The following is a 13278-nucleotide window of genomic DNA, read 5'->3' as shown; positions in this document are numbered from 1 at the left end:
ATTCCCAGCTTTACATCCCACAGAGAGCTCCAGTTAGAATGAATGCTGACTTCCAGAAATGGTGACCTCTGGGTAAGAGGAGCACATGGCTTGTTGCAGTGGTTTTTGTAAAGCGTTAGGTGGTAAAGTAGGTGGGTTTAGGTAAAGTGGGTACAGATTTTATTATTATGCTTCATAACATATAAATGTTATATTGTTTTGTATGTATCACAACTTCCAGAGGGCGTTTTAAAAAGTCGAATTTGAACTAAAAATCAAACTACTCTATGAACTAGTATATTGGGGGTATTTACCCAAAGGATACAAAAATATAGATTCGAAGGGGTACATGCACCCCGATGTTTATAGCAGCCCTATCGACAAAAGTCAAACTATCGAGAGAGCCCAAATGTCCACCGACTGATGAGCGGATAAAGAAGATGTAGTGTATTACATACATATGCACACACACATAAAGGAATATTACTCGGCCATCAGAAAGAATGAAATCTTGCCGTTTGCAGTGATGTGGATGGAGCTAGAGTGTATCGTGCTAAGAGAGTAAGTCAATCAGGGAAAGACAAATAGCATAGGAGTTGACTCCTATGTGGAATTGAAGAAACAAAACAGATGAACATACGGGAAGCAGGGGGTGGGGAGAGAACAGAGGGAAACAAACCGCAAGAGACTCTTAATGATAGTGAACAAACTGAGGGCTGACGGAGGGAGGTGTGTGGGAGATGCACTAAGTGGGTGAGGGGCACTAAAGAGGGCACTTGATGGGGCATCTGGGTGGTTTAGTGGGTTAAGCGTCTGACTCTTGGTTTTGGCTCAGGTCATGATCTCACAAGCCTGTGAGATCCAGCCCTGCATCGGGCTCTGTGCTACAGAGACCAGCAGCCTGTGCTCGTAGCCTGCTTGGGATCCCCGTCTCCCCTTCTCCCGTCTCCCCCTCTCCCGCCTCCCCCCTCCCTGCTTCTCTCCCACTGGTGCTCGTGCTCACAAAAAATAAACAAACAAACAACAAAAAGGGCACTTGTGATGAGCACTGGGTGTTGTATGTAAGTGATGAATCCCTGAATTCTGCTCCATAAACCAATTTTGTGCTGTATGTTAACTAATTAGAATTTGAATTAAAAAAAGTTTGGTTTTTTTTTTCCAAGTTGAATTTGAATTCTCAGGTCTTGCCTTTCCCTTTGGTCTCAGCTGCTAACAGAGCAGAGAGAGAACGTAGAGCCCCCGCTGCTGGGTCTGGTTCTCAATCACAGCTTCCCTCCAGCTCCACTCCTCATTTTAAAAATCCTAACAATGTTCTGCCCCCCCCCCATCAGCTTTATTGAGGTATCATTTACCTAAAATAAAATGTACTTATTTTATTTGTACAATAAATACAGGCGTTTTTGACAGGCTTACACTCTCACGTAGGCATCACCACATTGTAGAACACCACAATGTAGAACATTGTAGAACAACAGTGCCCCAGAAGGTTCCTGTGCACCCTGTTCCCAGCCAGTTCGACTCTGGGGCATCCCTTGGTCAGCCATCCCTTGCTTCTGACTACTTTTTTTTGTCTCCTAGGGTCGTATATAAATGGAATCCTGCGGTACAGTACACCCTCCCCCATCTGCTCTTCCACTCAGCATGTTTTTGAGCTCTGTCCAGGTCTCTGTGCACATCAGGGCTTATCTCCTTATTACTGAGGGTATCCATGGTGTCGGGGCATCGCGGTTTGTCCATCCATCAGCGGCTGGGCTTTGGGCTGTTTCCAGTTTTGAGCTCTTACCCTTCAAGCTCTTATAAACATTCGTGTACCAGTCTGTATGTTTTGTAGCTCTCGGGTCACTGACTGGGAGTGGGGTTGCTGGGTTCTATGCTAAGTGTGTCCCGAGAAGAAACTGCCAAACAGGTTTTCATGGCGGCCGTACAGTTTCACACCCCGTCAGCAGCGAGAGATGGAGCGGCTGCGGATGGGCGCTAACAGTTGGTATTCTCAGGTCTTTTTAGTGTCACCAGTTTTAATGTGTATACAGTAGCATCCCATAGTGGTTTGAGTTCACACCTCTGGGATGGCAAATCCCACTGTGCATCTTTCTACGTGCATATCCTCCGTTTGCACGCCCTCATTTGTGGAGTGGCTCTTCCCCTCTTTTGCCTCTTTTTTTAAAATTAAAAAAAATTTTTTTAATGTTTTTTATTTTTTTCTGAGAGAGAGACAGCATGAACATGGGAGGGTGAGAGAGAGAGGGGGAGACAGAGAATCTGAAACAGGCTCCAGGCTCTGAGCTGTCAGCACAGAGCCCGACGCGGGGCTCGAACCCACGAACCGCGAGATCATGACCTGAGCGAAAGTCGGACGCTTAACCTACTAAGCCACCCAGGCGCCCCTCTTTTGTGTCTTTTTAATTGTCTTCTTGAGTTGGAAGAGTTCTCTGTGTCTTCTGGACTCACGTGCTTTGTCAGATGTGTGTGCTGTTTGTATCTCCTCCCAGTCCGTGGCTAGCTTTCTTTGTCTTGATGTCACCTTTTGTAAAAAAGATTTTAAATTTGATGACATCCATCTTTTTTTTTTTTTTTTGTATTCTTTACAGTTTATGGTTTTGATGTCCTCTCTGTGAAGACTTTACTTCCCCCGAGGTTGGAGAGGTTTTCTCCTAGAAGTTTATAGTGTCTGCTTTAATGTCAAGATCTGTGATTCATTTTTAGTTAATTTTTATGTATGGTGTAATGTGAAGGTCAAGGTTCATTTTTGCCTGTATGGCTATCCAATTGTGGCAGCACTATATGGACAAAAGATTGTCCTATCCCCATTGAGTTACTTGTCTTTCTGTCAAAAAGTCAATTGTTTAGGGGCGCTTGGGTGGCTCAGTTGGTTAAGCATCCAACTTCAGCTCAGGTCATGATCTCACAGTTTGTGGGTTCATGCCCCATGTTGGGCTCTGTGCTGACAGCCAGAGCCTGGAGCCTCGTATGGATTTTGTGTCCGCCTCTCTCTCCCTGCTCGTGCTCTATCTGTCTCTGTCTCTCAAAACATGAATAAACGTTAAAAAAAAAAAAAATAGAAAAAGTCAATTGTTTCTATATGTATGGGTCTGTTTCTAAACTCTTCTTTAAATTGTTTTTGAAGTTTATTAGAGAGAGACAAAGACAGAGAAAGAGAGAGAGCAGGGAAGAGGCATAGAGAGAGGGAGACAGGATCTGAAGCAGGCCCTGTGCTGTCATCACAGAGCCTGATGCAGGGCTTGAACTCATAAACTGTGAGATCATAACCTGAGCTGAAGTTGGACGCTTAACTGACTGAGCCAGCCACCCAGGCGTCCTAAAAAATATATTTTTTAAACAAGCTACTGAAGCATATTCTACATATTATAACACTCACCCATTTCAAATGTACAGTTTCTGACTTCTGGTAACTTGCTGAGTGGTGCACTCCCAGTTCATGTTAGAGCACTTTCTTTCTTCCCCGTGAGATTCTTGTGCCCATTAACTGATCATCTTGCTTCTCACCCCAGGCAAGCACTAACATGCTTTCTGTCGCCGTGACTTTCCCTTTCCTGGACGTTTCAGGTAAAAGGAATCATGCAATATGTAGGAGGGAGAGGGAAACCGAGGATCCAAAGCAGGCTTTGTGCTGACAGCAGACAGCCTGATGGGGGGTGGGGTTTGGACACATGAACCCCAAGACCAGGGCCTGAGCCTAAGTTAGATGCTTAACCTGAGCCACCCCAGGCACCCATAGGCAGCTTTTTTTGTAGTGGAATTTATACACGGTAGGATTAATCCATTTTAGTGTACAGTTTGATGAGTTGTACAAATTGTAAGTCATTTAACTCCTGTCACCAACACTCCAGTAACAATGTAGAACATTTCCATGACCCCAAAAAGTTTCTTTATGCTCTTTGCATCAGTCTCCTCCCCAACTTCAGGTTCCTTTCAACCAGCAATCTACTCTGGGTCACTAAACTTCTTACCTTTCAGAAATTGTCATGTAAATGGTATCATGAAGCATGTAATGTTTTGTGTCTGGTTTCTGTACCCTACTTGATGCTTTGAGACTGAGCCATGTAGACATACATACACCTGTCAAATTACACACACACACACACACACACACACTTCTATGACATATTCCTTCTGCTTCCCCCTCCTTCTCATATTCCTTTAAAAATGTAAAACCTGTTGTGAACTCCCAGCTGAATAAAAGCAGGCTGGGGGAGGGTTAGCCAAGTGGGCATAGCGTACTAACTCCCATTACTGCACACTGGATGTACCACAATGTATGTGTCCGTTGACCATCGAGAGTTGTTTGGGTGTCCAGTTTGGAGCTATTATGTATCATGGCACGGTAAACATTCACGTGTCGGGAAAAGCCTTTGTAAGCCTGTGTGCCTCCTCCTCTCTCAGCCCTATACCTGGGAGTGCATTGCCCTAGCCACACGGGATGTGGGTGTTTGGCTTTGTAAGAAGTTATGAAACTGTTTTACACAGCGGTTGTGCCCTTCGTCGTTCCCATCAGCACAGTGGGGGAGTTTCAGTTGTTCCACATCCTTGTCTGCACTTGGTAGTGTCGGTTTACGGGCTTAGCCATTTGAACATGTGATAGGATGTCATTGTTCTCATCATTTGTATCTCTCTAATGACTGATGCTGTTTTCACATGCTTGTTGGCCATTCCCATTCTTTCATGGAGTATCTCTTCCAGCCTTCCGCCCACACTTTTTTCTAAATTCTCTTTTCATGGGTGAGTTGTACAGATACAGCTCTTTATCAAATACATGATTTTGCAGATATTTTCCCCCAACCTGTGACTTACTCTTTCACTTTCTTGGTGGTGCCTGTTGAAAAGCCCAAGTTTAAATTTTTGATATGTCCATTTTATTCTTTTCTTCTCCCCTTTAATGACTCATTTCTTTTTGGATCTGAAGAGGTGTGTGCTCGCCCCAAGGACTCCTTCTCTAGAGTTTTCCATTGTCTTACAGCAGCTTTAGAGGTTTTGCTTTCTGGCTTCGGCATGTCACCCGCCTTGAGTCCGTGTGTGTGTGACACGAGGTAAGGGTTGAGGTTCACTCTCCTCCCCGTGGCTCGCCGGCTTGTCCCGGCACAGCTGTCGCAGATATTATCCTCTGCCTGTGCAATGACCTGGGCCTCTTCATCCAAAATGTCCCTTGACTGTATAGCCTCGGCCTATTCGTGGACACTTCTTTCTGCATTCATAGAATTTAATCAGAGCTCGTATATTTTGATCTGTGAGTGAGGATACAGATATGACTGTCAGGGTCCTTCCTGCCTGACAAAGACACTGCTGGTAGTACCGCAGCCTGTCAGAAGTGGAAAAGATGGGGGCGCCTGGGTGGCTTAGTCGGTCGAGCGTCCGACTTTCGCATAGGTCATGATCTCGCGGTTCGTGGGTTCGAGCCCCGCGTCGGGCTCTGTGCTGACTGCCAGCTCAGAGCCTGGAGCCTGTTTCAGTCTGTGACTCCCTCTCTCTCTGACCCTCCCCTGCTCACGCTGTCTCTCTCTCTCTCTCCTAGAAATAAATAAAACATTAAAAAAAAAAAAAAGTGGAAAAGATGGTCTTTTGTGGGATGTTCACGTGAAGGGCCTTGACTTTTCAGGTGTGACCGCGCTGGGGCTCCCGCGGTACCTTTGCGGCCCGGGGCCTCCATTCAGAGCAGAGCCGTGGTGTTTCTCGGCGCCGCGCTCCGGTTGGTTTGTCCTTCGGGCCACTGCCGGCCCCGCACGCCGTGTGCCCCGGCGTGCCCCCACACAGCGGCCAGCCCCCCGCGGCTCGGCCCATAGCAGCTGGTCGCCAGTCTCTGTGCATTTAGCCCCGCCGCTCTGTGCTGTAACAAGCGCCAGCTTGGCAGACTGGCTCTCTTCCAGGCCCTCACTGTGGAAGAGCCTGTCTTATTTAATTTCCAGGGTGGCTTGTGAGTGAAGCTGTTGGGATGATTTGAGCAGCCAGATAGGGCACCGTGTGGAGTCACAGCCCCGGCCTGGGTGAGCGCGGAGGGGACCCCAGCAAGGCTTGCCTGGTTGCTGGCAGTGCCTCGCCCTGAGCGCAGGCTGCCGGCCCCCCCTGAGGACTTGATAGTTCCTCCCCGTCACCAGCAGCATGATCTTGTGACGCTTACTGGAGTGTGGCATTTCTGTGGTATCAGTGAGTCCAGGTCCGTGACTTGGTGGCCTCAGGTTCAACATCGCTGTGCTGCTGTGTGGCATTCCCGGCCCCACGTCTGTCACTTGACGTTTGTTCTCACCTACTAGGTGAGACTTTCTTGGTCAGCAGAGGTTACACTAGAGGCGGTTTAGTTGTGTTCACAGACTGGCTCTGGAGCCGCAGGGACGCATCTCTCCTGCCCCCGACGGGGCCACCACACGCGCCGGGTTTGCCTGAAACCTGACGCTTTGGGCAGGCAGACTGTCCCAGTCAGGCTAGGTGACAGAGTCCTTGGAAGGTCGAAGGCATTGGGTTTCGAAGAGCCCTTTGCTCTTCTCTGCCATGATTTGGCCTCTGACCTTGTGTGCAGTTGTGCAGGCTGAACACTGCTGCCACGGGTGACTGCCTCTTCATTCTTCATGAGAGACCAGCGATGAGGTGGTGTTGGTAAAGTGCCGGGCCATTCAGCTCGTTAGCCGGCCGTACCTGTTGGGGAGGTGCTGTGGGCAGTTTGAATTTGAGTGACAGCAAACAAACATGTCCCTGTGTCTCCATTCTTCCACGTCGCAGAGCTCTGCCTCCTTCAGTCGTGGTGTGTGCTTGACGGGATGAGAAGCACGGCCGCGGGAGCCATCGGGCCAGCGGTGTGGAGCCAGGGTCTCTGGTCTCTGGCTTCTCTCCTGCCTTGTACGCAGCCAGCTGTCTGCTTCCAGCCCCATTTGTACTACTCCCCTATTTCCAAGCTAGAGCAGAAGGGTGACTGGCCCCATTTTCTGCCCTTGACTGAAGTTCTGGACGTTTGGGGGGGGTGGGGACCAGAGAGCTGTAGCTCCCAGGTGCTCTGTTCCCTCGTGGGCGTCCACACTGGCCTTGGAGCAAACGGGCCCCAGGGTGAGCGGCAGGGAGACTCCGAGGGGTCACGGCTGGGGGTTTGAGCCAGTTTGGGATCAGGCCGAGTGCTTTCTCCGTAGCCCTGCTCCGTTACCCTTTGAAAGCCACGGGCCAGGTCAGCGTTACCTCCCTCTTTCTTCCTCTCTTTTTTCATTTTGGCACAAGACAGAATTGTATCACACATCTCCAAAACGAGTAAAATGGCATTTCAGCTTCTTGTCTTTATAGACTCTCTGAACTTTAGGAAAGATCATTCTGGTCCCTTTTCATTAATAATGAAAACCAAGGGGCAATAAAATGTTCTTAACGCGAGCATGTCAGGAACGAGTCGCGGCGCGGGGGTGAAGGGTGCGGCCGGCGGGGAGCCACAGGTGTTGCTTGGTGCTTGAGGAGGTCAGAGCTCCGCAGAGGTGGTGGCCGCTGGAGCAGGGGTGCGGCTCCGTGGACCCTGGGACTGCCCGCATCTGCTCCGCCTTCCAGCTCCGGTACCCGGAATGAGCAGCTGCGCTTCTCTGGGCACCACGTTTGCCGGAAAGAAGGACCCAGGCAAGCTTTGGTTCTGGTCCACTTTCTGGCCCGCTGCAGCTCTCCTCTTGCGGGATAGTGAGTGGGTATTTGAGAAGTCAGTGGCGAATAGGATATTCTGGACCCAGGCCCATTTTGAAGCTGCCCTGAGGATTTGGGTGCTCAGGGTGGATGAAAGCCATCCTGAGCAGTGATTCTTGAAGAGTGACAGGTTTACTCTGTCTCCACTTTTTCCTCCTAAAACTGGACTCGTACTGGATGTTGGACACTGCGTCGAGGCACTCAGGGCGGAGTGGGCTCGGGATGCGACCAATGAGAAGGTCGCCTGGGACTCAGAGCCTCGTGGCTCCTCGGGGTCCAGGTAGAAATGTCCATCGACCTCAGTGGTCTCGGAGCTTTTGATTGAATGAGCCGCGGTTGCTAATCCGCGTAGATGCTTGTTGGGTGGGACGTTCACCACAGCAGAGCAGCAGAACTTTCTGGAGACAGTTTCTGTGACCCTGCACATCACTGCACGGCCCCGGGAGGGAGTGGGGATGCCCCGGCTTGTCATAACCCACCCCAGAGCCCATGCCACATGCCAGGAGACGCCGGATGCAGAGTGAAAATACGCTGGGAGGGATTTTTGCAGCTTCTGTCACGGACAAAAGACTGATTTTCCAGGCTCCTCCATCACTGACACCCTTGCCTCCCGCAAGCCCCCTTCAGCCGTATAAGAAGTTTCTACAAATTGATGAGGACATTGATAAAGAGATTGAGTAGAAGAGTAGGGGTCACATATAATACACCAGAGAGGACACCCAGGGCAGGGGCACTCAGTCCTCACTGTGAGGTAGAGGCAAATGAAGACCAGGGTGAAGGACTCTTTTCTGCTCAGTACAGGCCGAAACCCGAGTGCGATGAGCCCGCTGTGCCCCGTGAGGAAGCACGTGCTCTTGGACGTGGCTGGCGGGAGCCCACTGGGTCAGCCCCCGGGGTGGACTAGTTGACAGTATCTTTCAAAATTGCAAATGGCCTGCACTTCCGACCTGGGCTCCTAGGGATTCACAGGCACGGGTGTGCTTGGACGTGTATGGGAGGTGACATACGCACACGGTCCTTGGGGCCAGCGTTGTGTGAAACAGAGGCGAGAGGTTGGTGAGGTGTTGCTTAAATGGAATATTGGGCAGCTCTGGAAAAATAGCAGAATGAGGACTGGGGCGGGGGGAGCGGGAAAGTAATGCGGATGCACGTCGCCCTAGACGTGCATACAAGGGCTCTGGCGGGACTATGGGCAGCTGTGCACCGTGGCTGCTGATGCCGAAGGGGGGCTGTTGGCAGTAGAATGATGGATGCCATGTGTGTGGACCATGTGCATCTATTAGCTCCTCACAAACTGGAAAACAGAAATGGGAATTGAGGGCTGGGGGGGCGGGTGCATCTTGGGAGTTTGTGCAGGAGACTCCACTGCTGGGCCACCTTGGCACGCTGGCTCCGAGTCCATAGGCCGCGCAGGCAGTGGGGGGAGGTGGCCGTCGAGAGGCTCCTCCAGGCCCCTGTGTCACTGTCGTGTCTGCCTCCTGAAACACGACTCAGCAGCTTGGGGAGGTGGGAGCGGCTCCCTCGTCCCCTTGGGGGGGGGGGTCTTTGCCATTTTGATCGCCCCCCCCACCCCCCACGGCCTGTGTGTCAGCAGCCCCTCCTCTCTGAGTGCCCACGTCCTGCCACTGAGAAGGTCCCTCGCCTGCTCCCCTGTGGTCATGAGATGCCAGGACGCGCCGGGGACCCGGAGAGCTTGCAGGCCCAGGGGCAGTGGAAAGGGGAGACCCTCAGCGCCCGGCCCTGCCGCTGTCTGCGCTTTGGCTTTGCCTCCTGACCTGGTGCTCTTTTCAAGGAGTTCGGGAACGCGGCTGCTCTTTCTCCGTTCCCTCGTCTCCTAAATGCACGTGTGGCCCCCGGCCTCCACGTCCCAGCAGCCCGGGTGGGCACCTTCTGGATAACATGCCGCGGGCACTGTGGTCCGACGCCGCAGACAGATTAGNGCCGGGAGCCTGCTCCCGCACGAGGACTGGCCGGCCATTCCCGGTCCCTCCGCCGCAGCGGCACTGCCTCGTCCCGCTCCGTCCATCTTACCTTCTGTGGCTCCTTGCGGTAGCCTCTTCCCCGCTTCCTCACCTCTGTCCCTCCCACCCGTATCTCGCCCTCGAGGACACCCCATGTTGTCTCCCCGAATACAGGGCTGACCGGGTCACTCCTGATTCAGGGCTTGTGACCCACCTCCTCCTCCCCACCCCCCGCTGTCCTCCACCACCCTGCTTGGGTGACCCCTCTCTGCTCTTGCCTCCCCCCTTGGGTAGGCTCAGTTGCTCACTCAGGCCCCACTGGCCACCTTCTCGCCTTTGAGCACAAGTCAGCCCCTACCTCTGTACCTGCTCGTACCCTGCCCAGAGCTCTGTCTCTGGGACCCCACAGGCCTCAGCATCTGCCTCCTCCAGGGCCCTGCCGACCCCTGGCTCCTCTCTCTCATTCTCCCCCCAAACCCCTGACATCACCCCATTGACCTTTTTTTTTTTTTTTTAATTTTATTTATTTAAGTAATCTCTACACCCAACGTGGGGGGCTTGAACTCACAACCCCGAGATCAGGAGTCTCGTGCTCCACCGACTGAGCCAGCCAGGTGCTTGCCCTGTTGGGCCTTGATTATTCTCTGTAGTTACCTTGCTCGGTGCCCTGTCTCCTGCACTTGCTGCGTAGGAGAGCAGGCGGGACAGGCAGGTGTCACCACTGCTGTGCTCCCGCGCCCACAGCGCGGTCGGGCAGGCAGGTGCTGCTTTATGAAGGTTTGAATACACAGATGGGACAGTCTCCCCTCCCCCATTCCTTCTCAAGCAGCTCTTTGCTCATCCCTGTGTGTAGTGGGGCACGGGGACGTGTATTTACGCACACCTGTGTGTATGTGTCAGCCTCACAGGACCCTGTGTTCCCTGAGAGTGGAGACCATGCCCTAGGGTCTTCAGATCGCCTCTGTCACCTGATGGCCACCCCAGGACTTGCTCACTGCTACACATCCCTGCACAGGAGATGCGAGGTTGAGGCAGGTGGTTCCGAGACCCTAGAAAGAGGAGGGAGGCACAGCCGAGCCGCTGTTCCTGACCATCACACACTGTCCCGTGTAGTTGTGTGTAGCAGTTGCCGATCCTCGGAGATTAAGAGGCAGTACGCGTGCTCTCACCACCCCGGAAGGACGGAAGGACATGCTCCTGACACACCTTTTCTCCCCACTCAGGCCCTGTGGGGTCCCGATGGAGGGACTACGGCGCCTTGGCTGTCATCACGGCAGGCATTGCGTTTGGCTTTCACCAGCTCTACAAGGTAAGTCTGCCTTCCCTGTGGCTCCCCTGGCATTCAGCCCGGTTCTCCCCCATCCCAGGTTTGTCTGTGTCGAGGCCCCCTGCCCTGGAGCGCGATGGCAGGAGCGGGGCCATGTGTGGAGGCAGAGTATACGGATGATCGCGCTCTCTGCGCAGGGCCGCTGGTCTGGGCTCCGTGCCGCCCCCGCCTGGGTGGGTGCGCCTGGCAACTTCAGGCCCCGCCTCGCCTGCTGCACCCAGCGCTGCTCCTCCACGTACCCCCCGCACAGGGTGACCGTGGGGCCCACCCGTCTACAGACCATGTGCCGGGCACAGGCTGAGTAGTCAGGACCTTTTTGAGAGACAGAATGACATGGTCATTGAGCGCATGGACACTGGAGCCCACTGCTGTGTTGCGTACTGGCTCTGCTACTTAGTAGCTTAGTAGTGGTCTCACCTGGAAAATGGGGGCAGCAGTACCTACCTCACGAGGCTGTTGTGAAGCTCGAAGGAGTCGGTGCTCCTTTGAAAGTGCTCTGTGCCAAGCGCCCAGGAAGCACTCTGTATGCTGTTCTACTCTAGTGTAGGAAACCAGCTTTGAGAATCTCAGTATAGTCCTATCTATGGGCTCTGTATTTTGTTTCCTACATATTGTGTTGACGTCCATACAAATCTAGGATTTTTTTTTCCCCCAAACTTCATAGTCAACCCTCTGGATCCCAGACTTCATTGTTTGGAACAGAAGTGCAGGCGTGAAATGAGCATGTACGTACTTCCTTGATATCAAGCCTGATAGTGACCAGCAGACACTAACTTTGATTTGAAGGAAGCGCGTCTTTTCGAGGACGCAGAGCCAGGGGTAGGCCCCAGAGACTACCCTCCGCTGCTTCTGGGGAGAAGGCCTCTGCCTCTGATGCCCCTGTAAGCTCTGCCCCTTATTTGCAGATTTAAAAAAAAAAAAAAAGTCTGAATGAATACTCAGACTCACTGTATTAACTTGTAGCACATGAAACATGTTTAAACGCTGTGCTCTGGGATTCTTAATTTTTGACTTCATGTAGAACCTAGTGACTGTTGTAGCAGAGCGTGATTTTTTCAGTGTAACATCTATTCTTGGAATTGGAAACTTTCACGTCAGATCCAGAAGCAAAATGTTCTAGGTCCTGGGACTTCTCCTCCTGACCCGATGCCCCCACTTCCCCCGACCCTGTGTGCTGAAAGCCTGGTTCCAGTCACTGACTGCCTGCAGTCCCCAAGAAGAATAAAAAGCTAAGACAGAATTCTCAAAGTCCCGTCCCGGCTCCCCTAAGCAGCACCTAATCGTCACACAGCCACCCTCGGCTGGCCTGCAGCTGGAGGAGAAAAGCAGAGGTAGCGTCAGGTCTTTCCACGACGCCCTGATCTTTGCTCGATGCTTAAAAAAGAGAGACACTGAGGGGCGCCTGGGTGGCTCAGTTGGTTAAGCACCCGACTTTGGCTCAGGTCATGATCTCGCGGTTCATGAATTCGAGCCCCTCATTGGGTTCTGTGCTGACTGTTAAGAGCCTGGAGCCTGTTTCAGATTCTGTGTCTCCCTTGCTTTCTGCCCCTCCCCCATTCATGCCCCACTTCTCTCTGTCTCAAAAATAAACTATAAAAAAATTTTTTTAAAAAAAGAGAGATTGAAAGATCAGTCACAACGGTGATGAGAATTTCTTTAGTGTCTTTAAACTAAAAAAAAAAAAGGTAAGAGCTGTCATCTTGTTTTATAGATACGTGACGGTTTGGGCTTGGGCAGTGTATGCACTCCTTCCCGTGGCCTTTTTTGATCTCAGAAATCGAATTTTTAGTTTGTTACATGCATAAGAATCTCTTGACTTGTACACTCGGGAAACTTTCAGCCCAGAACGTAAGGCTACATTTGATGAGTTTCGGCTCAGTTGTGGGTAATAACTCACACGGTGGTTGAAAAGCACTTTGCAAAATAGAAAATGCTTCTATATGTGTGCTAAATAATGATCTCCACTGAGAAGCCGCTCTTGAAGTGAGTTCTCCCGCAAAGCCCTCGTGAGAGACCTCCCCCTCCTTCTGCAGCATGACCTTAATGGACACGCTCTCTTCTCTCCCATCTGGGCCCCAAGTGGAGTAGGAAGCAAAGTTCCTTGGTCACACCTGCCAGTTACCACACCTGCCAGCCTGTGCTGTGCCCCCTCTGGTCCCAGCCCGCTAACGGTGACGACTGCGCTCAGGCTCCTAAATACGAGGCGCCGAGTCCCGAGCACACGTTCTTTTCTACAGCTCTCCCAGCGGCCACCCTGCTGCCCGCCTTCCGCCCCCCTTCACACCTCAAATCAGGCAGCCAGTTACCAGCTGTGTTCCACCCTGCCTTCTTCCTGAATGTTCCAAGACCCCCATGCCC

The 13278-nt window shown here is 51.9% G+C and overlaps 1 protein-coding gene across 1 annotated transcript in view; it reads left to right on the top strand.

Moving 5' to 3' along the window:
* The window catches only part of PEX14 (peroxisomal biogenesis factor 14), a 94296-nt gene that overhangs the window by 72597 nt on the left and 8421 nt on the right, over positions 1 to 13278 (top strand). Inside the window, exon 3 of the mRNA XM_077763965.1 lies at positions 10817 to 10902. Within this exon, the coding sequence (XP_077620091.1) occupies positions 10817 to 10902 (86 nt within the window). The remainder of the gene's footprint in view (positions 1 to 10816; positions 10903 to 13278) is intronic.

Source organism: Crocuta crocuta, unplaced genomic scaffold (genome assembly GCF_008692635.1).
Source record: "Crocuta crocuta isolate KB4526 unplaced genomic scaffold, BGI_CrCroc_1.0 scaffold13, whole genome shotgun sequence".
Lineage (NCBI taxonomy): Eukaryota > Metazoa > Chordata > Mammalia > Carnivora > Hyaenidae > Crocuta > Crocuta crocuta.
The sequence above is the reverse complement of the archived record's forward strand: the minus strand, read 5'-3'. Positions and strand labels throughout refer to the sequence as shown.